This window comes from Enoplosus armatus, chromosome 8 (assembly GCF_043641665.1).
Source record: "Enoplosus armatus isolate fEnoArm2 chromosome 8, fEnoArm2.hap1, whole genome shotgun sequence".
Classification (NCBI taxonomy): Eukaryota; Metazoa; Chordata; class Actinopteri; order Centrarchiformes; family Enoplosidae; genus Enoplosus; species Enoplosus armatus.
Window position 1 is genome coordinate 7,401,703 of NC_092187.1, and position 25,171 is coordinate 7,426,873.

General features: G+C 41.4%; 1 protein-coding gene across 3 annotated transcripts in view; it reads left to right on the forward strand.

Annotated features, from left to right (window-relative positions):
- LOC139289139 (paired box protein Pax-7-like) overlaps nt 1–25,171 on the forward strand; it is a 52,721-nt gene that overhangs the window by 20,227 nt on the left and 7,323 nt on the right. For all 3 annotated transcript variants that reach the window (XM_070910662.1, XM_070910663.1, XM_070910664.1), the window contains exons 5-7: nt 3,801–4,000; nt 9,419–9,584; nt 11,374–11,573. In XM_070910662.1, coding sequence (XP_070766763.1) covers nt 3,801–4,000; nt 9,419–9,584; nt 11,374–11,573 — 566 coding nt within the window. The remainder of the gene's footprint in view (nt 1–3,800; nt 4,001–9,418; nt 9,585–11,373; nt 11,574–25,171) is intronic.

Below are 25,171 nucleotides of genomic sequence, written 5' to 3' on the forward strand. Positions count from 1 at the left end.
GTATCATTTTCAGGAGGACATCAAAACAGACATACAGCTGAAAAAGGGAGTGCACACAATTACTGATGCATTTTTTGTATCATGATCATCCAGACGAAGGCTGAGTTGCAAGTTCTTTTATCAAAAACAGATTTTATTTTAGATGTCCACATCAACATACAACACTCAGCTAGGACACACCCGCAACAAGAATCCTAAATGGGGAAAAAAAACAAAATGAGATATTCAGATATATAAAACAGATCAAATACAAGTGCAATTTCCTTAGTGTATCTACTGTATAGATATATAGTATGCTGGTGGGAATATTGCATCAACATATACTTGAGAGCAAATAAAATTCTGCACCTGCTCCAGACTTGTGTTGGGTATATACACTGTTTACCTTCTGGTGAAGGAAGCCGATTCAAAAGAATTTTTAAAAAAAGGCAAACATAAAATAACAACCCTTACGGCCGTTTTTCTCCGGCTGAAAGAGACAGAGAGGAAGAGTCAGAGACAGAAAATACTGCGAGGCGAGGAAGCCTCATTTTCTCTCACATCCCTCCCTCTCTCCCACCTCTGCCCCTCTCCTCCCCTAAATCCAGCAGCATGTGGAGGGAAAACAAATAGAGTCCATCCCGTCGCAGCAGCACCCCGAGGACTCGGAGGTGCTTTTTGGAAAGTGATCCCAGCCCACTGCAGCGGCCTCAAGTGTTGTCACGCTGAGTTAGTGCCAAATTGCTTTGCAGCAACCCCCGCACCCCCACTCCCATCACAACCCTCCACCAACCTACCAGCAAACAGGACATATACTGTACATGGAGGCTTTCTTTAATGATGTGTATGTGTATAAATATATATGGAGTTTTTTTACCTTGGTTTTTAGGAAAACAAATCTTTGCAGGGACTAAATGGTGAAAGAATTGATTTAATTAATGCAGCAGCATGTCCTGCGGCCACATGTAATCCGTTGAGAATTCTCTAGCGGGAGCTTTCAAGGGGGGCAGCTAGGGGGGAACACAAAAAGATATTCTCCCTGAGACTCTTCCAGTGGCCTGTAATGGGAGTCTCGCACTAATCCCATAATTCCTTGTTTAATTAAACTACAGAGCCGACCCTGTAGTTGTCTAAACCAGTTTGATGGGCCTTTTCTTTCTTACTTCGCAAGACATGACCAACTTCTGCACACAATGAATGCACTCTTACAAACAAATCAATAAACTGTGGAAGAAATACCCACGTCTGCCCTCCACTCTCCACAGTCAATACCCAGAATTCACTGCCCACAATACATTTATTGACAAATATTTAAATCAAATGTAGACCTGCTCCACTGAGGACCTCCTTACGGATTCTAAACTAAACTTACAATGTAAATAAAAAACAATGTTGTCATCACACCATCCATCTGAAAAAGTCATAGAGCTGATATTTACATGCATAAAGCTTTTTCATTTCATTTCCATCATGTTTTTTTTTTTTTTTTTCAAAAATTGCAGTGTTGTGTCCTTTCATGCCATATTTTGTGGGATTTTGGTCTTTGTGACACAGACATAGGCTGTTTTTAGTCTCCATAGTATTAAATCAGGCCTCACAGTGAGATCTAGGAGCAAAACCCAGTGTACACCCTTTATAAACTTTTGATTTTCATTTTTATACTATATACAGCTAGCAGTTTTTTTCCCCGCAACATAGTCTTTCATTGTATTTGCATTCGGTAACTGCCTTTCCCTTTATGAAGCACTTTTCATTATTACAGGCAGAGTCATGGGAAGCTCCAACATTGGCAGTTTGGATACACAATACACAAATTTATAGTTTATTACTTGCTTGAATTTTGGCAAATTTGCCACAGTATTGAGCCTGTTGCTATTCTGTTAATACATTTGCTTTTGAGCAGCATGCTTTTATTATTGCATATTCATTTATTCATCAGTGTTTTTGAATTTGTCTCCTTTCCTTCAAGCAAAAAGGCAGAGGAACTGCATGGGACTAAAATTCCCAAACTGAATGCATTATTGCAGCACCTTGGTATGTGTACCAGGATGCCTTGAATTAACCTAAAATACTACTACTACTACTAATAATAATAATAATAATAATAATAAACGTTTTGGTGTCAATTTTCATGCTCTCCTGTCGATGCAAAAAACATTTCACTAAGCTTTTCAGCAGGTGATACATTACCACATCATTTCACTCATTTTTTCTGATCCCTATTTTCAGAAGTGTGTTATTTGTTAGCACTGTGAAGGGTGATTGGTTTAACCATCAATAGTCAACCTGACTATTGTGCTCAGATTTTAAGTTTCTTTCATATGTTGTGGAAGTTTAAAAAGCCATTTATTTTACCATTTTGGACCACGATGTCACACCGTAGTCCACACTAACATACAGTAGAGCATTATATCTCATTATAACTACTCTCCAATCCTGGTAAGCAGTAGGCTGCCTCATTTGAAATGGATATCTGCATGCATCAGATAATCTTCCACGGCTCCTTCTGAACAGCAGCATGGACACATTGTGTGAGTGAAATCAGCTGCACAATAAATATTTTTGGGACTATTTTCAGCCTGCCAGTGTGTTTGTCTGGGCTGCCCCGAGGCCCACAGTGAAAGAATGGTGCTACACACATCACCAAGGTGGTCTGGAGAGATTAGCACCCCTTATTCCACTCCAAGTCTCAGCACTGTGCCCTGGGGGATGCTGGGATATGCAGGTTTTGATATAGAATTGTACTTACCAAGCACAAGAAAATTGTGTTGTCATATAAATAACCACACAGAGAAATCTTTGGAGGCTGTGCTATTTGAAGCATCATTTGTCCCTCCTTGCTATGCATCCCTCTTTGTGTATTTGTAGGAAGTTGTGAACATGCCTATTGCTGCATTAAGTGTTCATCATTGCCACATGATGTAATTTGGCTTTGAACCACTGAATATGTGGTGGCCTGGTTTGGATTCTTGGATGTTCAGAAGAAGCGATGGTGGCTCTGAGGGCAAGGGGAGTAAGGTATGGATTTGGATAGTATCTCTCTTGGAAAGGACACTTTATTGCCCCATCATTAGGTCTGCCCTGAGTTCCACAGTCGTCAAGAATCCTGGTGGTCTACCATCTGTCAATTTGTGGTGGACAATGTCCCTACCAAATGTGTTTGCATACTACTAATTTACTTTGACAAATATGTTCATGAGGCATTGTAACTACTGCCTGGATTGTGTTCACTAAGTCAAATTGAGTTTGCTCTGTTGTCATGCCACTACAACAAGCAGGTAAATGCACCTTGAGTTGAGATTGTTTTGCCAAACTTTGGGGCAGCTGTGAGAGTGGGTCGTCCATTAATCCCAGGGTTGGCGGTTTGACCCCTGGCTCCTCGTGTCCATGTGTCACAGTGTCCATGAGCAAGACAGTGATGGGCTCCCGAATTGCTCCCATTGGAGCACCTTCCATGGCAGCTCCGCCACCATCTTTGTCCGTTAAGTTAGGAAAGCGCTATTTAAATGCAGTCCATTTACCATACGATACCAACTGCTGTTTCCAAGGTCAACTATGAACTGTTAAGCTCATCTAAAAAGTTAACAATTCATCATTCATCATTCCTTTTATGGCAAGTAGCGTGATGCTGTTATGCTACTGCAAATGTGCAAAATGTTGACTTTGAATCAGGAGACCATAGTATTCCATCTCCCACCAACCATGGAGTTGATTTGGGACAGTTAGATTGTACATCTCAGTCTTTTATTCGTTACATTTTTACACATTCACAGTATGAAACATGTTGACCCCTCGTGTGTCCCCTCCATGTGTTTGTCCAGGCAGTCGGATGGATGAAGTGTCAGACGTGGAGTCGGAGCCTGACCTTCCCCTGAAGAGGAAGCAGCGCAGGAGTCGGACCACGTTCACAGCGGAGCAGCTGGAGGAACTGGAGAAGGCTTTCGAGAGAACCCACTACCCCGACATCTACACCAGGGAGGAGCTGGCCCAGAGGACCAAACTCACTGAGGCCAGGGTCCAGGTAATGCCCTGACATGTCCATTCATTTACCTGTCCATCCATTTTTATATATATGTCCATCCATCTGTACATGCAGCCATCCATCGGTCTGTACATCCTTCCATTTATCTATCCACATATCTATCCATCCAACCATCCATCTATCTATCTAGTCATCTATTTATCAGGCCATCCATCCTGTCCATCCATCCAGCCATGCTCTCTCTCTCTCTCTTGCTCTGTTTCTTTGTCCACCCACTAAGAAGCATTTGTTCTTTTTCTGCTTGTTAAAGGTCAATTGGAATTTGAGGCTATGTTCAGACCAACGTTAGTGCAGCTTGAAAAAATGAAGCTCCTTCATTCATTTCACTGAAACCCCTGCCTTGGCACAGTGGGTGAATGACAGGGTCGTTTGGCAAAATGATGAATGTGGCTCAACTTTTGTTCCAACAGAAGTGCGACGTCATCCACCAAAGCAAACACGCGTAAACAAATACATGCAAGCGTGCATTCCTGGTAGATTACTTTGTAATGTGAACGGCATATTTCTACTGTTGACCTCGGCATTGTTGAGACGGAGGATGAAATAATTTCCAGAGTTAAGAAAATCAAGTTTTTATTGACGCAGCTTTCTATCAAAGACCTGTCAGATTTCTTTGTCTCACTTAGTTGGAGCCACAGATCCATTTGGACAACATTTCAAGCCATTATACTACATGCTGAGCAAGGTGCTGGTCAACAGTCACATGCTTACCTCTTCATCTTTGTTTTCAGGTGTTAAGCAATTAGGAGACGCATTGGTTTTCCTTTTTACTTCTGTCTTTTCTGCTTCGACAAGCATACACACAACACTTCTCAAGCTTTTTGGTTGACCTGTGTGATTGGATCTATTTGTAATCTTGTACAAAATGTCTTCACTGAGCTCTACTAATATGAACACATAACATACAGTATAATGCTTGAGACTCTGCCAGCTGTTCACATCTCAGCTAAGGAACCTGTCTTTGGTGTCTGTTCAGCTCCACAGAGTCCCAGTAGTGCTGGAGAAAATACTGTAGAGCTCTAACAACAGCTGTTAGGTGTTCAGCAGTGGGGTGGGGGCAACATTCCTCATGTATGTCTCACTCCCCAACATCTTGGCTGGAATCTGTTTTTCCCACCACTTTCAAGCCCACCACTCATTGTAAAATTCACAGCAGATCATAGAAGGGTCTGGGCTGTCTCACGGGAGCTTTAATCCACAACAGCAACGTGGATCAATCAAGACCCAGGAAAACCGAGAGAGTGAGAAACCAGCATGGCATGGAAACCAATCCACACTCTGCCACTTCTACCTGCAGACCAGAATCATCTAAATACCTCGACTTGTCATCTGTTCATGTACTGTTGACAAAACAATCTAAACCCTAGGTCCACTTTCTCACTTGTTCTGGAGCTTTCAACCTTGTCACATGGTCTGCATCCATGTTGACTTGTCATTGCTTAGAATCATAAGGTTCGAACATGACAACTCAATCTACTGATGAGGACTGATTTGGTGGAAAGCTCCAGAGGAAGGAATAAGTGGACTGTGACCAGTTTTGTCAACTGCTGCTTCCAAGAGTAGAGTGTGATATGTGGTTGTGGTCAGGGAAAAATATGGCAATATGGAGTGTAGATTTCACAAAGTGAATTTGAGGTTTGATGTACATTTTTACTTTCATTAGATTCAGTTGGCAAATGTTGTATTTTTAATTCTCCGTCATATATCTGGCAGCTTTAATAAAACTCAGTTCACTTGTTTGACAGACAACACTTCTGATTGTCAAGTGGTGTTTACAATGCAACAGTCTGAAGGCAGATAGCAGGGTTGATGTAAGATTTTGATGATGTGTCGGTGGTGATGGTAGAGTTGTTATGATGTATGGTGCTGATGTTAGTGGAGGTATGTATGTAGGCATGTATTTCAGCTGGAGGTATGTCCAGTGAGACAGTCGCCTCCTCTATGAAATGCAGATATTAGAGGGATGTTGCTCCCCTGTCAAGATACCTAATGGCAGGTGTGGTAGCAACGGAGAGGCACGAAAATGGAGGCAAAATGATTCTGTAGAAATTGTTAAATAGAGGGTTTGGAGGGAGGCTTTTACTGAGGAAAGCATTTAGGTTTTAGTATGAAGTTTCACTAAGAAGCACATTGTAAACAGAAAGAGATATGTTGATCAAAAGAAACGTGTGTGAGCGTGAGTGTGTAGTTTATATAGAGAGAGTTAGTGTGAGATTGATGTCAAACCTCTTCATGGCTCTCAGTCTCTGTTCTGTTGGACTTCACTGCTGTGAAATTCAATCAGGTTATCCAGGTTTTACTGCTCATCCTGGGCATCAGCACACTGTCAACACACACACACATACTAACCCACACACACATGCACATGCATGCATGCACACACACACACACTACTGCACAAAAATGTGTTTGATGTGCACACACAGTTCCTTCAGTGATTCTGGGCCACACCGGTGTACTAGCAGCTTTACTACACACACCATGCACAGACACTACCACATATTGGAGTGTCACTACTTGGGGCGGCATGTTGGTGCAGTGGTTAGCACTGTCTCATGGGGGGTAGAGCGGGTCGTCTCCTCTGGGTTGGTGGTTCGATCCCTGGGCAAGACGCTGAACTGTCGCTGTGTGTGTGAATGAGACCAATCTGTAAAGCGCTTTGAAATATGTAAGTGAAGTCCGTTTACCATTTACTTCACCAGTCACCCAGAGACAAGGGCTGCACCTACAGTTATATCATTAACATAGTTTTTTCCTTGTTTTCTGTATGTAAAGTGTGCTTTGGTTACATGAACAGCACTTACAATCTAGTTTCTGATTAATCTGTTTGTTCTTTATTGCATAAATGTCAGAAAATAGTGAAGAATGCCCATCACCATTTCCCAAGGTGATTTACTAATAACATTTTGTTACAAAATCCACCTACCAGCAATTTTAAAGCTCACTGATTAACAAAAACAAAACAAAAAAACACAATTTGCTGTTTTACAGAGGTTATGTGCCAAATAGGGTCTCAGCTGGTTGTCTGGCAATTCAGTCTTGAAATTCAGATTTAAGATCAGTCAAGTCTTCTAAACCATAACTTTCAAATTCAGAGTATGGAATATGGTCTGAGTTTAATCAAATTCAGTTAAAGCCATTTTGTGTCAAATTTCAGCCTTAAATATCAGCCTTGTTTTTGAAAACATGAAATACGCTTTCTGATTTATTTAATTTAACACCTGCTGGCACAATTTTACCATAAATTCATACCTACAGTTATACATTCTGCTTTTATAAATAAGCAACTGAACAATGAAATAAACAAATTAAATATCATGTCAGGGATTGTCAACTGTTTTGTGCAGCTCTGATCAGGAGGAGGTAATATTCTGTTTCTCTTCATGGTCTCTTATGTCTTTGCTCTGCAGAGTGAGTTGGACTCTTGAGTTGAACAGTCAGACTCTACTTCTCTTGCAGTAGTACCTCGGGGCTCCAACACCTGTTCTAATTATTTGAGCCTCCTCTACAGAAATAGGAGTCCAAATGATCTTCTCCACTTGAAAGGCATGTTTTCATTTGCTCCAAATGAAAAAGGAGGATTCCTGGAGAAAGTGGGCGGGTGGAAAGCTGGAGGCAATACATAGATTCCTGCTGCGGCTCTAGATGTGTGGTGTGTGCATGTGTGTGTCTGCGTGTGTGTGCTTGTATTAACTCATGTGAGTGGTATTGTATGGTTTGATTCAAACGATGCAAATGATAAAAATGCAGTTACATATGTGTCCTAATGTGGGACAGTGTGTGTGCATAAGACGGTGGAGCAGAGACAGAATCAGTGAGTGTGTTTTCTGCACAGCGACAGGCTGATACTTGTTCTGAGCTTCTGTCTTTTACTTGGCTTTAATTAAGAACTTGGAAATTAGTTCCATGCTGAGTTGAAAAAGAGGACAGTTTAGCTTTTGGCAATACACACCCTCTTGTCGTTTCACAATCTGCCTGCTTTGGCTCATTTTACTGGACTAGGGAGTAGGTGTGTGTGTGTGTGTGTGTGTGTGTGTGTGTGTGTGTGTGTTTGACCTATTCTCATGTTTTCTTTTTAAACCCTTCAAAAATTACACTTCACCTCTAGACAACTGATGATACTGCATATGTCCATTACCTTAAAGTCACTTGAGACCTGCACTCTAGCAAATGTTTTGGGTCTTTTTATGTGATTTTTGTGCATCATGCAGCTGGTCATCAGTGATTTTAGACAGGAAGTCATGTGACCAAGTAATTCACTCACCTCTGTAAAACCACACAGTGCTACGTCACTCTTCACAGCTGGCCCTACTTTAGTTTGTATTACATCTATATGCACTTCAGTTGTTACCGTGCCCTCACAGCAGCAACGGAAGCAGCAGCCATGCTTGGTTGTGGACCTGTTTGCCCAGGGTTTTGCCTCTCAGGCTGCATATATGCTTGCCCTCCCCAGGTAATTGGTGGAGCTTGTTGGACCCAACCTGACAGACCTTTGAAGTCTTAAAATTTAATTGATACTAAAGGCTGGCATTGGACATGAATTATGTGCTGGAAAATAAAACAATATTAATGGGATTCATACCGTGGCTGCAAAATCTCAGCAATTGTGTTGCTGGCTTAAATTTTATCAAGAGGTAGTTTTGAAGGGGTCTTAAAAACCTTTTATTTGGCTTATTGAAACCTGTTGTATTTTCTTGCGTGCTTTTGTAAAGTGAGATCTCTTAGATGAAATTGATCTGGAGGCCTCTATGCCAAGTGTAAAAACTAAAAGGTTGTAAGTGTGGTAGCTGCTTTGATCAGTCATGTGTGAAGCGTTTAGCTGTGGGATTTTGACGCCTCCTCTTTGGCCTCTATTCATCCCATTGAATCTGCGTTCAGCCGCCTCAAGTCAATGAGGAACAGCGCATGATTAAGCAAACACACTCACTCCATTTACGCATAATAAAGTGCACACACACTTCATTGACACACCATTTACTTTCTCTTCCATGCCAAAGATCAGTCACCTCTTTTTTTGTTTTCACAATTTGTTAACATATTAAAGTTTCCTTATCTGGAGCTCTTCTGATGTAGTAAGACTGAAACAAATATGATGATTATAGCAACTTAAACACAGCTAAAAATCTCTTTGTGTGGGACCTCCAGTGGTTGAAGTTATTGCAGTGATGTAAAAGTGTCTTTCAGGGTGTGTCGGTACAAACTGTGTACAAACCTTAAGTCAAAATTTTATTATACAAATCTGTCCCAAAGAAGCAGTTTTCACTGTGACACTGACAGCATGTGACACAACCTAAGCTGCCAGCTAATGTGTAATTTATTCAAATGAAACAGGGAAAGCCCCCTCTGACTCTGAGAAAAAGTTGAAGTACTAATGGAACTGATGCTTTTGTTTTTCAGGTGTGGTTCAGCAATCGACGGGCCAGGTGGCGAAAACAAGCAGGAGCCAATCAGCTAGCAGCATTCAACCACCTGTTGCCAGGTGGATTTCCTCCCACAGGGATGCCAACACTTCCTACGTACCAGCTGCCAGAGTCCGGCTACCCAACCAACACTTTGCCCCAAGGTAGATAACACTTTTACACTGATAATATATATATATATCTATATATATATAGATATATATATACAGATGGGTGACAAATATAAACTCCAACATGCAAAGTGTTAGTGAGGTGCCTCCAGAACAGATTATAGTCTGTTATAGATTATAGATTCTCCAGGTGTGTGGAACTCTACTAGACAGATGAACGGCATTCTTCCAAAACATATTTGGTGTTTTGATGATGATGGTGGTGGAGCGCACTGTCTTAACATGTGCCTCCAAAATCTCCCATAGGTGTTCAGGTGGGTTGAGGTCTGGTGACTGTGAAGGTCATAGCATATGATTCACATCAGTTTCATCCTCATCAAACTTCACTGAGCCCTCGTGTCCCGTTTGAAGCGTCTGCATTCAGTATGTTTCTACACTCATTTATTCAGTTGTTTCCCTTCATTTGTCCCCCATCAGAGACCTGCTATTGAAAAACTTGGATTGAGTTTGTCAGGTGTCATTTTCATCTTAAGTTGGAGGACAAGTCTTCATGAGCAACTTGCAAATCAAGTTGCAAGTCAAACATCTAGCTGCTAAAGAGCCATATAATTTCCTCAGGAGTTGGTGGAGACTAGCTTGTTTTGGTCTTCTTCTTCCCCCTAGGGGCCAAAAATGGATTCATGAAGCTTTAACTAAGGGTGCTTTCACACCTGTAGTTCTGTTCATTGGTCTGGTCCAAGGGAAAACGTTAGGGATGTCCTGATTAAGTGTTTTTGCCCCCAATCCCGATCTGAGTCCTTTAATATTGGGTATACAGAGTCCAATCTGACACGTAGCAGCAGAAGATAGGCTATGCAATGTTGGTTTGTATCTGGCACACTGAAAGATTCTGGTTCAAAACTATTAGACTGATCAGCTTAAATTATCCATCTCATATGAATGAAAGTTTATCCGGGTGGTTCAGACTCTGAAAATTGATGCTAGAGAGAAGACGCCTCACTCTGCTGAAGCTGTTGGAACTACTGAAACACTCAAATCTACTCGCGATTGTTACAGAGTGGAGCTTCTTCCCTCACAAATGGTCTTTGGCAGAGTTAGGGTTACCGATACTTAGATTCAACTGAGGACGTGCCTTGTCTTTTAGCTCTGGTCCGGTTTGTGCTCACACTGACTTTTTACCAATGAACCAAGAGCTATAAACAAGTTATACAGGCAGGACGAAAAGGAGGCGTCATGCACAGTAATATTTTCGGGGGTTATTACTGTGGTCTCACTGTGTCACACATTTTTCAATGGACTTAACGGACTGCCAAAGTATATGGAGCACAAACACAGCCTACCACAGGTTTAACTGCTTTCACACCAGCCCAAATGAACTGCACTAAGTTTGTTTTGAACCAAACAGATTAGGTGTGAACGCACCCTAAATGAAGTGAAGCCTGTGATCTAGTTCAGGCAGTCAATCCAAGTCTGCTGTTACACTCACATGACAAACCTTTCTATCCAAACCACCCTTTTCATCATGGTGGTGTACTTCAGCTGTCAGTGCTCTGCTCACTCTTTTGCTGCCATGCCTGCTGCCACACTGCTCACCTGAAAGCTCTGCTCTCACCTGCCACCACTGCTACCACTGTTCATAGATATGTATCCAGTTCAGCACACAGACTGGTAGCAGGTCGAAACTGCTAGCCCAGCCCCTCTTTAGGAGAGGGGCTGGGCTAGCAATTAATTAAAGAAATAGATCTGTGTTAATGCACACAACATCAGACTGGGGTACAGTGAGATGGTGCTCAGTCATGTGCTGTTGTCTTTTGCTCTTCAGACGGTGGTGGTACAGTTCACCGTCCGCAGCCGTTACCTCCGTCCACCATGCACCAAAGCGGCCTGTCCAGCACCGACAGCAGCTCTGCTTATGGTCTAGCCTCCAACCGCCACGGCTTCTCCAGCTACTCCGACTCCTTCATCAGCTCTGCAGCACCCAGCAACCACGTCAACCCTGTCAGCAACGGACTCTCCCCACAGGTAAGACCTGCTGGACTACTGTTACATTTATGTAGTCATGGTGACATTAACTCAGCCATGAATGCAGTCCAGTACATAAAACTAAATGTCAACCTCATCAGTGTTGGGCTGTAATGCATTACTGTGATTCCAGCAGTGCTCTGTGTCTGTCTTGCTGGGAGTCGGATAGGATTCATATCAGTTTCATCTTTGTGTGTTCAGCGGAGAGACATTTTAGTTTTTTTTCAGTTTGAAGTTGGTGACTTAGTTGAGGAGGGGACTCCTGGTGAGTGCGAGCTTGCTGTATATGAAGTGATGGCTGGTTGCTCATTAAATCATGATGTTCCTACACATGTAGCATTAACATTAACCTTGTTGGGAGTCACCTTTGACAGACGTAGACTGATTAACGGAAAGTAATGAAAAAAGTTGTTACTTCTACTGTTAACTAATTAGTGAGGTTAGGTGATGAGTAATAGGCAAAAAGTAATTAATTACATTTTCCAAGTAACTGGCACAACGATGGTCCTCATGACAGTGGAGTTAGTGACCTTGGAGAATCATTGTGCACTAGAGGCCTATGTGGACATTTGCCCCATCCTCACAACTTGTCCACCAGTTTCATTGTTGGACATAATGTCACTGTACTTATCAGTGATGTCAGAGACCAATACCTGATGAATCCTCTACAATAGAGCGGGCAAGTACAAAGTTGGCACAAGTCACAATAGCCACATTTATGGGGAATACACCAGATTGAAATAAACCGCAATCAGATCATCTTTTTAAACTGTGATTGGCTAGTTACGTGCTAGCTAACCCTGATTGGCTGTTTGATTCAGACTGAGCCCTTCAATTAAATATTTTTAGTGACATGCAATGGTCAAAATGAATTATTTCAACCAAAATTATAATGAAATAATATTGCCTACTGCAGCTTTAGCTGCACACACCCCTTTGCTAACGGGTGAATTAGAACAATAACATTTAACAATTCATTTTATCGCCCATCCCTGAGTTTGTGCAATTAACCACATTGTTCGACCCCATGGCTCATAATGGATTCTGGCTTGAACTTTCAACCAGAAAGATGTTCAGTTGGAGAACAAATCCTATCCACTCTTCAGGGGAAAAAGTAGAAAAGAAATAATCTCACTGACTAATGACTGTGATCATTAATTTCAGGCAGCGTTTCTCATTTTGTAATTAACAGATGTTGCTGTCAGTGCAGGCTGCTCTGATGACTTGTAGCTGATATCCAAGTTCTGTAGCCCTGTTTGTGTGTGATATTTGGTTTAGTGTAAATTACTTTATTATATATGTTCTCTCTGAACACAGAGTAACAGGTTTTTAGTCCAGTGGTAAACTCATTGAGTCATATCTGTTTAGATTTTCACTGAACCAAATAAACCTGGGTGGTTACATAGAGCTCTTTGAACAAAACTTTCTGTTATTTTTACATAAGCTCTGGTGGTGTTCCATTCCCACTGGTATACAATGGATCAGTTTACAGATTTTAGTCAGTAAATTCTTGCAGTGGTGGAACAGTAATCAGGAGGATTGGGAGAAATCCTGTTTCACTTTGGGCCAAAGACTGTTAGTCAACTAACAATAATGAACCTTGCTGCTTGCAGTGATGGATGTGCTCCTGAGGCAGGTTGAACTTCCTGAGCTGGTGCAGGAAGTACATCCTCTACTGGGCCTTCTTGTGATGATGGAGTCTATGTGGGACGCCCACTTTAGGTCCTGGGAGATTGTGGATCCCAGACACCTGAAGGTTTCCACAGCAGACACAATGCTGTTGAGTAAGGCGCTGTCGTTTGTGTAGCAAGCACTCCAGTGCTGATTGTCCAGCTAGTGGAAGTCTATCTGAGGACTGCATGACTTCCTCAAAACTGTGACATCTGTACGCCAACCTGAGTAAGAGGCTTCTTGTTTCAATCATGGGGCGGAGGGTCAGACCAGCACCTTCCATGGTTGCACACTGCCATCGATGGGTGAGTGTGTCTGTGAATGAGAGGCAAATTGTAAAGCACTTTGGTTAACATACATGCATGCAGCCATTTAAATGCAGAAATAGGCAGATGCAGAAAAAAATATAAACATGCATTTATTTCTCGTTACCTAAAAAGACTGTGGGCAGACTACAGCTTATCCCAAATGCTGCTGCCAGAATCCTAACAAGAAATTTGATCACATCACATCTGTTCTCAGATCTCTGCATTGGCTCCCAGTTAGTTCCAGTATCACAAAATGTTTCTCCTATAAAGCCCTGAACAGTCTTGCTAACCAGCACCTCTCTGACCTAATATTCGTTATGAGCCTATCAGATGACTCTGACTGCAGGTCCTCTGGCTCAGGCCTTCTAGTTGTTGCCCGTGGGTTAAATCGGAAGTTGATGAAGTCGTTTTTTGGCTTTTGTGGTCCCAGCTGCTGGAATAATTTGCCAGATTGTATGAGATGTGATCCAACATTAAGCAGACCTGTTCTTCTGTGCATTTGATTAGTTTTCCTTTATTGCGTTGAAAGTGTTGCTCTAGTTGTGTGTTTCTATCTTGTCTATACACAGGTATGTTTTACATGGGTATATTTACAGTATATGTACTGTATATGGGTACACACACCATATGTTTTTATGTGAAGCCCATTGAATCTCCACAGGAATGAAATGCACTATATAAATAAAGTTTGCTTTGCTTTGCTTCGCAACAAGCCAGGATCAGATTTTTGCTAGCTCTTCGTCAGCACCTCGAGTGTGGAAACACAGTGGTGTCATCGAAATTAATGAGGGGGCTGTGTTTCTTCCAGCCCAGTATCGCTAGGAATTACATTGATATCGGATGATTCTACACCTTACAATTTATGTCCGTGACGTTTGGTGCCAGTGTCGTGTATCCTTTATGTAGCGAGGTGTGAACATCAGGGTGGTGGATTGACATGTATCACATCTGACCTCCATGCCGGGATTCATGCCCTGTCACAAAACCTGTAATCAATGTTTGTCTTTCTATTAACTGTAACCACAATCCTTCCCTAACGTTAACCATGGCCGAGTTGCTGTGCAAGGATATTAGACAGTGATCCTTTTTGGACATAAGTAAAACATTGTCATTGAAAATAATCCAGGGCTTTTTACAGAGTCAATATTGATGTTCTTGTCTGGCGATACGGTTGGTTTTTCATGCAGTGATAATGTTGGTCTGAACACTGTGGACAAGCAGCATCAGACTGTAGTGCCATGAATGTTCACTTTAAATCACTCATTGCTAGATGTTAACACAGCTTGTCTCATTCACAAAGAGTTGGCAGCAGAAATTCTGTGTCAATGTGTTTGTGTGTCCACACCAACAGGGAGGAGGGAGGGATTCCCCGTGTTATCCTGCCTTGGTCTCTTGAACAATAACCATTCCAAATGAGACTTTGTGCGCTCAGGAGGGATTGTTCTCGGTGGCAGAATAGACGACTGGCTCATATCAATACACATCACTGGCTGAAGAAGAAGAAATTTGATGCAATTAGTCACAAACACTGGGCAGTGCAGCCCACCCCAAACAACAAGATCCCTCTAACAGGCAGAAAATAAGATTGAAATGGTGTTTACAAAGAGTTGGAAAATCAAATTCAACACCACATTTGTCTGCAATGACTCTCTTATTCTTCACATTTTATTGACAGTTGTTTTTTTCTGAGCTGGTTGGTTTGACTTTCCTTCCTCCTGTTTCTTTGACAAGAGGAGCGACGTGAGGATTTGGTGACAAAAAAGAGATTTGCTGTTGTACTGGAGAGTTGGGGATAACAGAGGCGTTCCTACAGCACGTGTTTATTAATCGTTGTGTTGAGGCTTAATGCTACAAAAGAAACCTGCATAAATATCAAGAGCCATGGCCGCCTTCGTTTACTACAATCATCCATCCCTTTCTGTGAAGAAATGCAGCACTGGTTTACATTAGGGATTACCAGACTGAAGGAATATATGTATTTATACACATTTGTATACATACTATATTTGGGGAATAAAAAAGTGTCAACATTAAACGTTTTAACAAAAAACAGTATTATAATAAATTCTAATCATAAATAAATGTCAGTATTCTCTAAATGTATCTGTATATCCCAATATCACAAATCACACATTTGCCTCAAGGGGCCTTACAATCTGTCCTTTGACACTCGATTCGGATGAGGAAAAAAACAAAAAAAACTTTTAACGGGGAAATACAATACATCACAGACATATTATTAACCACAGACAAAATAAAATAAACTCCTTGAAAAAAAATAATGCCAACATGCAAACATGTCACAATGTCAGGCTGAGTAGTGAAAGTGAAATTAAATGGCATTTTAGTCTTATTATCAGATTTAAATGACTCAAAACACAATATTTACATTTGATGGATTGGTGTATCCATTAATAACATGTTATCTTTCAGTTCAATATAATGTAATTTATATATATATATATATCTATATATACAGTAACTTCAATTAGGCAGTGGAACAATCACACAACAGTTTATTTATATATGTTTATATATTTATATAATATATATATATTCTATATAAATATATAAAGATGGTGGAAAGTGTTTGAAGCTATTTAAAGGGAAAATGAGGTTTGAAGAGATTAAAATGTTGCTGCTCTAAATGTGGCTAATGCTCTGTGCTACCTTCTGCGAACAGATAAAATCTTAACATTATCATTCATCACATGATGTAGCTTCTTATTTTCTGCTGTCTTTTTCGTTTTAAATGGTAGAATCTGAATTTGAGATGGCTGCATCATCCTGTACAGCCTTCAGGTATATTTTACGAGCTTAAGGACTTTACAAGCTTTTTTTCACCATCCACTGTTGTGTGTTAGGACTGAGCACCAACATGTGAGTCGACTGTGGAAGAAATCCCATCAATTTTAAATCAAAACAGCTCCAGTAAATTCATTTGATTGAAATAGTATTCATTCCTGACATGAAATGCATCTGCAGTGAATGCTGCTGCGTTCTGTGTTTATTGTCCTCTCAGTCTCTTCTGAATGGCTCCGAGTACCAGCTGAAGCTTTTCCATTATGGGTTCACTGCCGTTGACCCTTTCATCATGTTCCCAGGCATTTACATGAGATAACAATGTAGGGAGAATTTCCTAAGATCCCACTTCAAAATTGCAGGAAGACCATATGCTGTACGTCTGACAGGCAATAATTCAATTTGAAACAGCTATATTGCATTTGGAATGTAATTCACACAAGCCATTTCTGCGCCTCCTCCTCTCAAATTGAATGGGAAAGAATTAGAGGCTGACTTTCATGTGGAGATGGAGTGTGCAGCCAATTCCAAGTCTTATTGACAGAAAGACAAAATGACAGTATGAAATGCCATCCCTGTGATGGCACTGCATGTGTAAATAGAAACCCTTTTCACAGCTCCACCATCACAGTTGTTACAACCCCCCCCCCCCCCCCTCCTCCTCCTCGTCCCATCCTAAGAAAGCCTGCAAAAATAAAGCTTTTTTTTTTAAACCACACTTTTTGACAAATTCCCATAAATCTATTTTGCTTCCGAGCCCTCTGAGTGGTGAAGATTTTTTTTTTTTCCTTCAGTCAGACAGTCAGTGATGCTGGACCACTAATCCGTTTTTGTCAGGTCAGACAACTTAGTGACCTGCCACTGAAGATGAAACTATTACTTCCCACAGTGACCCCAACACATCAACACATCACACGAGTAAAGAGGAACACATTTCTCCTCTTGCGCTCTCATTTCCTCTCCGGTTTGTTGTGAGAGGAAGATTTAGCCTGCTTTGGAATGGTGGAGCTCTCTGGCTCGCTATTTGATGTCGGGGTGAGAGATAGAGAGAGAGAGAGAGGGAGAGAGAGAGAGGGAGAGGGAGAGAGAGAGAGAGCGGGCGAGTAAGGATAGAATAGAGTGGGTTTCAGTGTTGGGGGATCAGAGCTGCTTTGGTTCTCCAGCTCTGTCTCTTTGATCCATATCCCCAGGCCTGCCTGCCTGCCTCGCTAACTCAGGCCTCTGCTCGTGATTCCTGACAACTGTCGGCCTGAGATAAGGAGGTGGGGTGGGGGGATGTGGGGGGCCTCTTCTACCCCGCCCCCCCACCCCCCCCAACCCTGCACACTGCACCGCCACCACATACACTTCCATTAACATTAACAACAACTTATTTTTTTTTTTTTAAATCAATGAGGAAATGTGTTGAAGTCTGAGCACACGGGGACCTCCAACCCCCCCGCCACCACCCACACCCTCCCTTAAAAAAATACAAATAAAAGCATCCCCATTCCTGTGCCCGTCCTCCTGCAGCCCCCAGTTCACAGTGTGTTGACACGGCTGTGTGCACCTGAATGTCAATGAGTGCGGTGCCTAATATTAGTCTCAGCTGCTATTAAAATTTGCCGTACTAAGCCCTTTGACTGGGCACGCTGTCAACTGGCACGCTCCCATGTCAACAAATCAAAAAGGATGAGCACATATATTTACATCATTCCCATAATGAGGAATAGAGTGGGGGCAGGGGGGGTAGATGTTAATTAGAAATCGCCTGAAAAACAGATGCTGCTTCAGTTTGGCAAGAAGCAAAGCAAAGAGCTTTATAGCAAATAAATAAATAAAAGACAAGACCTACTCAAGAAAGCTGCCAGAAAAGCAGAGGAATTTAAATCATACCCACTGATGGAATGTTTGTAGGATATATTTTTCTTTATTTATCACTCGGTGAGTGTTCTCCTCTCCTCCTCCCTCCGTGGAAACTAAACAGAGCCCAGGGTGCTGTCTGACTGACTGAGTGGGTAGAAAAGTGTTAAGCCCCTCTAGTTCCTGTGGTTTGGATGAAATGTAGGCGTTGACTGGCTGCAGTACACGAACAACTACAACCTCAAACTCACATCCGCTGTTTTATTTATGTGATCAGTTTTTACAAACGATTGTACCCTAACCACAGCCAATGCTTGATTCTGATTGGCCAGAGGGTGCACATTATTTCCAGATACCTTCCCATCTCTGATGTAGTGTCCCGTTCAGCGTTGAAAATCAATGATGCATTCACATGAAACAGCTGTTCGGCAATCAGCTGCACAGATTCAGACAGAATTCAGGTGAAAGTTTTCAGACTGTTGAAGAGAAGTAAAGGGAAGCAATGCTGACCAAGAAAACGGTTTCTGAGGGAGACAAAACATTTTCACAAAGAGAATGCCTTTAATACACACACAAACAATCAAAGGGGAATGTATGGTGGAAAATGATACCTTAATTGATGGGGCGGCACTTGACAAAAGGTCATGTATGGGGAAAGAACGTCAAACCATAGGGATTTCTCCATCCACCCATCCATCCATCAGCTATACCTGCTTTAGAGGGTCGCGGGGGGCTGGAACTGATCCCAGCTGACATTGGGCGAGAGGTGGGGAGTCAGTGTAGGAGACACTTTGACCTAAAGGTCACCAAAATCATGAGGAATCATTCTTTGGAGATTGGTGTTCATAGAATATCAAGATAAAAAAGTGAAGTAATTGAAGCCAATAGCCACATATCTCTCCCTTCAGTCTGAGCCCACAAAATATTGTGCACCAAACTGAACCAACCTGGTAACATGAGTGGCTCTGTTTCCTGTGCAGACGCAGAACCACGAAGCCTATTTTACAGCTCTAATACTATTGTTGTATTATACCTTAACATATTGCAAAGCAAGTATTCGCTACACAACAAACAGATATCTCTATTGTCTGTCTGTCTGTCTGTCCGTATACATGTCACTGTCTGTCTCTCTGCGATGCATTCAGGACCCAGCTGCCTGCTGTTTGCAGCAGCGCTCTGCCTGTCTGCCTCCAGCTGAGAGCCATCTCTCTGTTTATTTACATGTCATTATGGCGAGGAGGAGCAGATATTAACACTGTCAGCTGCTGTTTGACCTGACATCCGTCAATAAGCCAACATCCCGCTGCTCGAGCAAACAGCTTCCACACTCTGACTCGACCCCAGCCTGCTCCAATAAAGAGCCTCTTGGCCTGAAACCATTAAAGGTTACCAGTTAGTTTGGTGAGAGGGAGAAAATAAATAGGCTTAGCAAGAGTGGGAACATTGGGCTGCTCACTGTTTTCAGATGAGGAAAAAGCCCAAATGTGGATGTGCTGGTGCACAAGTTGTTTATCTGGAAACTGTGTATGTGCAGTTACTGCATTTGAGGCATGCAGTGAAACTGATTTCCTTTTCAGCAGCGGTCGAGTCTGTTCACTTTAAGAACTGAATTTCTGGAGATCAATTTCCTCCAAAGTAAAACCACTCAAAAACAACACAAAACAAAGACTATGAAAAGAGGTTAATGTAATATTCAAATAATAGTCTGAAACAGACGTCTAATAAAAGCCGACAGCTTGAAACATTTTGTCAAACTGCCTAAAAGTTGATTAAAGTCCAACCCACAGAGCAGCAGCAGGAGATCTGATTGGCCAGACAGCAGGCTTGAACTTTTTTAAATAGTATTTTACTACTTTAGTTTTAAAATGCATCACAAGTACAAATGTAATTAATCATATTGTAATAGCTTTTTCAAATAGATGTATTTGTCAGTTGAGAGTGGAGAGTGTGACATGACACTGTGGAAACACAATATAAGCCTGTTTTAAATGTTGGTTCTTTGTGTAGTTGTGGTTCATGAAAGACCACTACCTAACAATTTATGATTTGACAAATTTAGCAATTACTTCATTTTGTCTAGCTTGACGGTTCATTCTTGTCCTTGTAAACAGCAATTTACAAGAAAAAATCTCCTGTGCTTTCGACCATATCACATGGTCTTCATCAGCAGTTGAGATTGTTCATTTGTTATGCACACATACACACTTAAAGCTCCGTAACATGTGAGTAAGTCGACCTAAAATGGAGATTGTTTTGTCAACTACATCATTTAAGGTTCTTTGAATGATTTGAAGTTTACTTGCAGAAATAATGTTCAATTTCAATGTCTGATGTGAACTTTAGAAGTAACGCTCCGTATTTCATGGTGGTGTTTACCACTTTATCACTAGGACACACGCCAAAGTCACCGGCATTCGTCTCTCGGTTCAGTTTATTTCCTCAGATAAGGTAATGATGATGATGTTTGTCTTTCAGCTCAGTCGGGGTCTGAATGCAGCGGTTTGTTGTCGCGGCTCTGTATATTTTAATATTTCGTCTTCATGACATTGAATTTGATTTCTTTTTCATCACTGATGGGGGAGTTGGGATTTTCAGGATTACGACCTCTGACAAAAAACACATCTGCTTAGAGTAAAATAGCATAAGCTGATTGCATAATTACCTCTGATTGCATCAGATATTCTGCATTCAATTCAATGATGTGCTCAACGTGCTTTGCAATTACTGTCTGACTTACGATTCCATGGAAGATAGTGATAGATCCCTTCTGACACCGGCAAGTGTCAACATCCGCCTTAATCCCAGTCGCTGTATCCGCCCACAACAGACGCTTCAGTCTGACACTGTGAGGTAAATCAAAATGAAGCAACATATGCTTTAAATGCAAATCTAATACAGTTATGTAGCGCAGTGAATGTTAACATCAAGAACGGGTTCATCCTCGATTGTTGCACGCTGTTCTTTCTATCTCGACCATCTCACCGCGGTGCAGTCTGGTCTCAATGATCATGGACTGCAGCTGGAAGGCAGACATTGTATTTGCTTATTGCTAATTCTTATTATGCATAGAGACCATGAGATGTGGTGACTGAGACCTTTACAGTGTAAAAATCAACTTGTCAGTGCTCTCTGGTGGACAAACATATATTCATATATAAACATACTTTTCTGCACATTTCTTGTTTCTCATTGGCTGACATGTGTGCATATATATCTGTAGTAAGATGTATTTTCTTGATTATTTCACCCATGAACTATTAGTATGAACTTTTTCTGTCTGTCCTGAACGGCCACGGGCAAAAATCTTGCTGGTATAGAGAGAGGCAGCAGCTTTCAGTCTTTCCTCGAGGGCATTCATGGTGTTGTACTTGTTACAAACAAAAAGTGATGGAGACCTTGAGGGAGAAGTTTTAACCCCGCCTACTTTCACACCTCCACACACCTGACCAATCACTGGGCGTGATTGTCAGATTGTCGACTCTGGAAAGTTACAAAAATGATCAGACACATTTCCCGATGATTCTGACGTCGGACACACAGGTTTGAAGGTAGCGTTTGATAATCCAACAAGCATCTTGTTTGTAGTCACCTTCAGTCGCTCACATACTCTACCTGATTTTGTTATAGTGCCCTAAAACCCCTAAATTATCTTCCACTATTTTGAAACTAAGCTCAGAACTAACCGCCCAGCCGAGCTGAATACAAAGATAAATGAGATGTGTGTGGGTGATAGCGTTTCAAAGTAGCATAGTGAGAGATGGTAATGTGTGGCACAGAGATAACCATAGCACATCTGCACACCTCTGTTCTCCTCTCATCTCTTCATCTGTTAAAGACTCCTCACACTGTTTGAGATGGAGGCTTATCACCATATCCGCCATCTCTGTGTGAGTGTTATATTTCACTACATTTCATCTCTAGAGTGGAGAGATGACCTTGACTCACATACATCATCATGTCTGACTAAGCGCTGGTGTAGGAGTCATTCGCTGAGTTTATCATAGATGTTTTATTTACATGGTGTTTATTACATTATACCATGTCTTTGTTCTATAAGTACGAGATGGTCTACCTACATTATGTATTGTATAATTATTTATATGGATACATACCCTCATTTGTTTACTCCCCTGGTTACTTTGTGTGACAGCCTTAAGGTTTCCTGTTGGCTATTCATCATGTTTGCTAATGGGGCATGTCTTGTTTTAGACGGATCAGAATCAGAGCAACAAAACGTGTGACGTAGCGGTAGGCTGCTAGGCTAAGTAGCTAGATTAAACATCAAATTCATATGGCTTCTAGTTCAACATAATACACTTTGGCATGACATGTTTTAGATGCCAACACTTACCTTTTGTACGTGAACTAGCGTCCAGTTCGTTTAATACTGACGCGATAGTGGAATGTTTCGCATCAGTGGAGCCATCTTGGTTGTTTACCAAAATGCCTCAACTGCGCTCCTCTGTCAGTCATCGTATAAAATGATCATTAGATAAACGGTTGTGATTGGAAATCTGTCTGAATGGGGGGGGGGGGGCAGACACACACCACAGCTGAACTACATATGTACTGTTTTCTAAGCTTTGGCAATCGTCATTTACATCCCAACAGTATTTCAGAGATCTGGGAAATACATCAATATGATTATAAGGCTATTAGTACCACAAAGCACAACACCTGTAGTCACATTTAACAATGTGGTGCAAGAGGAAACCAAACAATCTGACAACCCATCATATTTATTTCTCAGTTATAATCATTGTATTATAAACTGTACTGTATATTACCACAGTTTTAATAAGCAATGACTTATACCTACTTTTGGAAGGTGTAAAATTGAACTTATATCTTAAGGTATGATTCAAACAAAGTGCTTGTTGAATTATTCAACAGTGTCTGAAACCCCGTGGCCCCACAACTTTGAGATGTCAGAACTGGTGGGGCTGCATCCAGCAGTTATTGTAACTTTTTGAAACATCCAACAGACTTCATGCAGGGATTGTGCAAATGTGTGGAGGTGAGAAAGTAAGCTGAGTTTGAACTTCTCAAGTTTTCATTCTTCACTACTACTGTCACTTAATGCGTAAACAACCAAGTGCAACACCATGAATGTGATGAGGAGAGACGGTCTAAAAGTGAGCTTCATTGTGTTTCCACCTTTAGATGTGGTTGGACGACACGTTGCACTAAGTTGTAATGTAATTCCACAAAACTGCGTACAAAGTTAGCTATGTTTGAACTTCCTTATAACTGCTCCATCCTACATCACTGTACATTTTCAGTTTAGTGGGGTCTGTGTGGGAGGGGATAGCAGTGATTAATTGAAACATCTAATATCAGCAGTATGGTGTGAGTTAGTAGCTTGTATCGTCTTTCACCTTCACCTTCATTCAGTGCAGATTAAATATATTGTTGAAACTGTTCAAACCTGTTGCAGTGTCCTCAGATTTCAGTTATGAACTAGATGAGTATAATATCCAAAGGTATGATGACCAAAAGCACAGAAATATTACCCAGGTTGTAATTGAAATTAATTCAATTATTCTTCAGTGTGGATTTCTGCCCTGCCACACTGTGCTTATTCATATTGCTGTGCTGGACACCTTGTGGATATTGTCTCTGTGAAAGGCTTCCTGGGAATGTTTAAGAAGCCCTGCATTTGCTCCTGGCTACAGTATCTGTAAGTAGGACTGCTATCAGTGGGCTGCAGCTGCAGAAGCAGACTGAGCTTAGACACCAACAAAGAAGAGGGTTTCCTCTGACATGAGCGCAAACAAAACAAGGCTTCATTAGAACAGCTGAGGACAATCAAATTATATAAAAGGCAAACTCTTTGTCTGAAATGTTTATTTATCTGAAAGGATGCATATTGTATTCACTTACACTTCACACTTCGTCATTTACTGCTACGAGCTGCTTCTTAGAAGTTGAAAGAATGGATTTCCAGATGAATCGTATATATATGAGTCTGTCCTGTCTGATACCTCAGCTCTCAGGACGCCTCCAGTAACATCACAACTGAAGAAGACACACAGCATCCCTCTGTGTGTCTTCTTCTGTTGTGATGTTACTGACCAGGGCTCAGTACAAAGAGACCATTATATTTAAATCTGAGGCCATAGGTCATGCATACGCTCTCCACCTGCCTGAAGACTATCAATGACAGCTTTTCTGCAGACTTCCACACGTCTTACATTCTTTTTCAAGCATTAGCTATCGGTGAGCTTTAGTGGTGCTGGTAGGTGTATTAATAAACTTTGGACAGAGCCAGGCTAGCTGTTTCCTCCTGCTTCCAGTGTTTATGCTAAGCTAGGCTAACCACGTCCTGATTCCAGCACTGTACTAACACACAGACATGAGATTACCTTATTTTTCTGGACCCCCTCACAGACCAGAAAAAAAGAATTGGACAGGCGTCTAATATCCCGATATCCCTGTTTTAGTTTTCATAATTCATTGAAAACAATACTTCTGTTTTGCAGCAAAAAAAAATACACACATTTGACTGTAATGTACAGAGATGTTTCACGCGGAAGTGTGAACCTACTGTGTGTGTCAGTCAGCAACAATCATTTATCAGAGAAAAAAATTAAACACTTCTCCATGCATCAAACTTTATAACAGTAAGCTGCCTAGAAGCCTACTGTAAAGGGTTAGTGTAGTGTGTAGAAGTGTAGATGATTCATTCTCTCTGGAGGCCAGTCGGCCCACTTCAATGTGATGGTCACAGAGAGTCACTGGCTCTCCAGTTCGGACACTGAGATCTAATCAATATAGATACATGACATTGAAAGTCTAAATCCAACTCACTAGACCAACACTTATTTCACTTTGTTTGGCAGCATTTTTCTGTACATAGGCTACAACAGATCGTGACTGGCTTTAATGACCTCTGAGGATAATGTTACTGTTAAACAAAGAGAGAAACACTTTGAGTTGAAAGCTTTTTACACAATATATCAGCTAATATCAGCA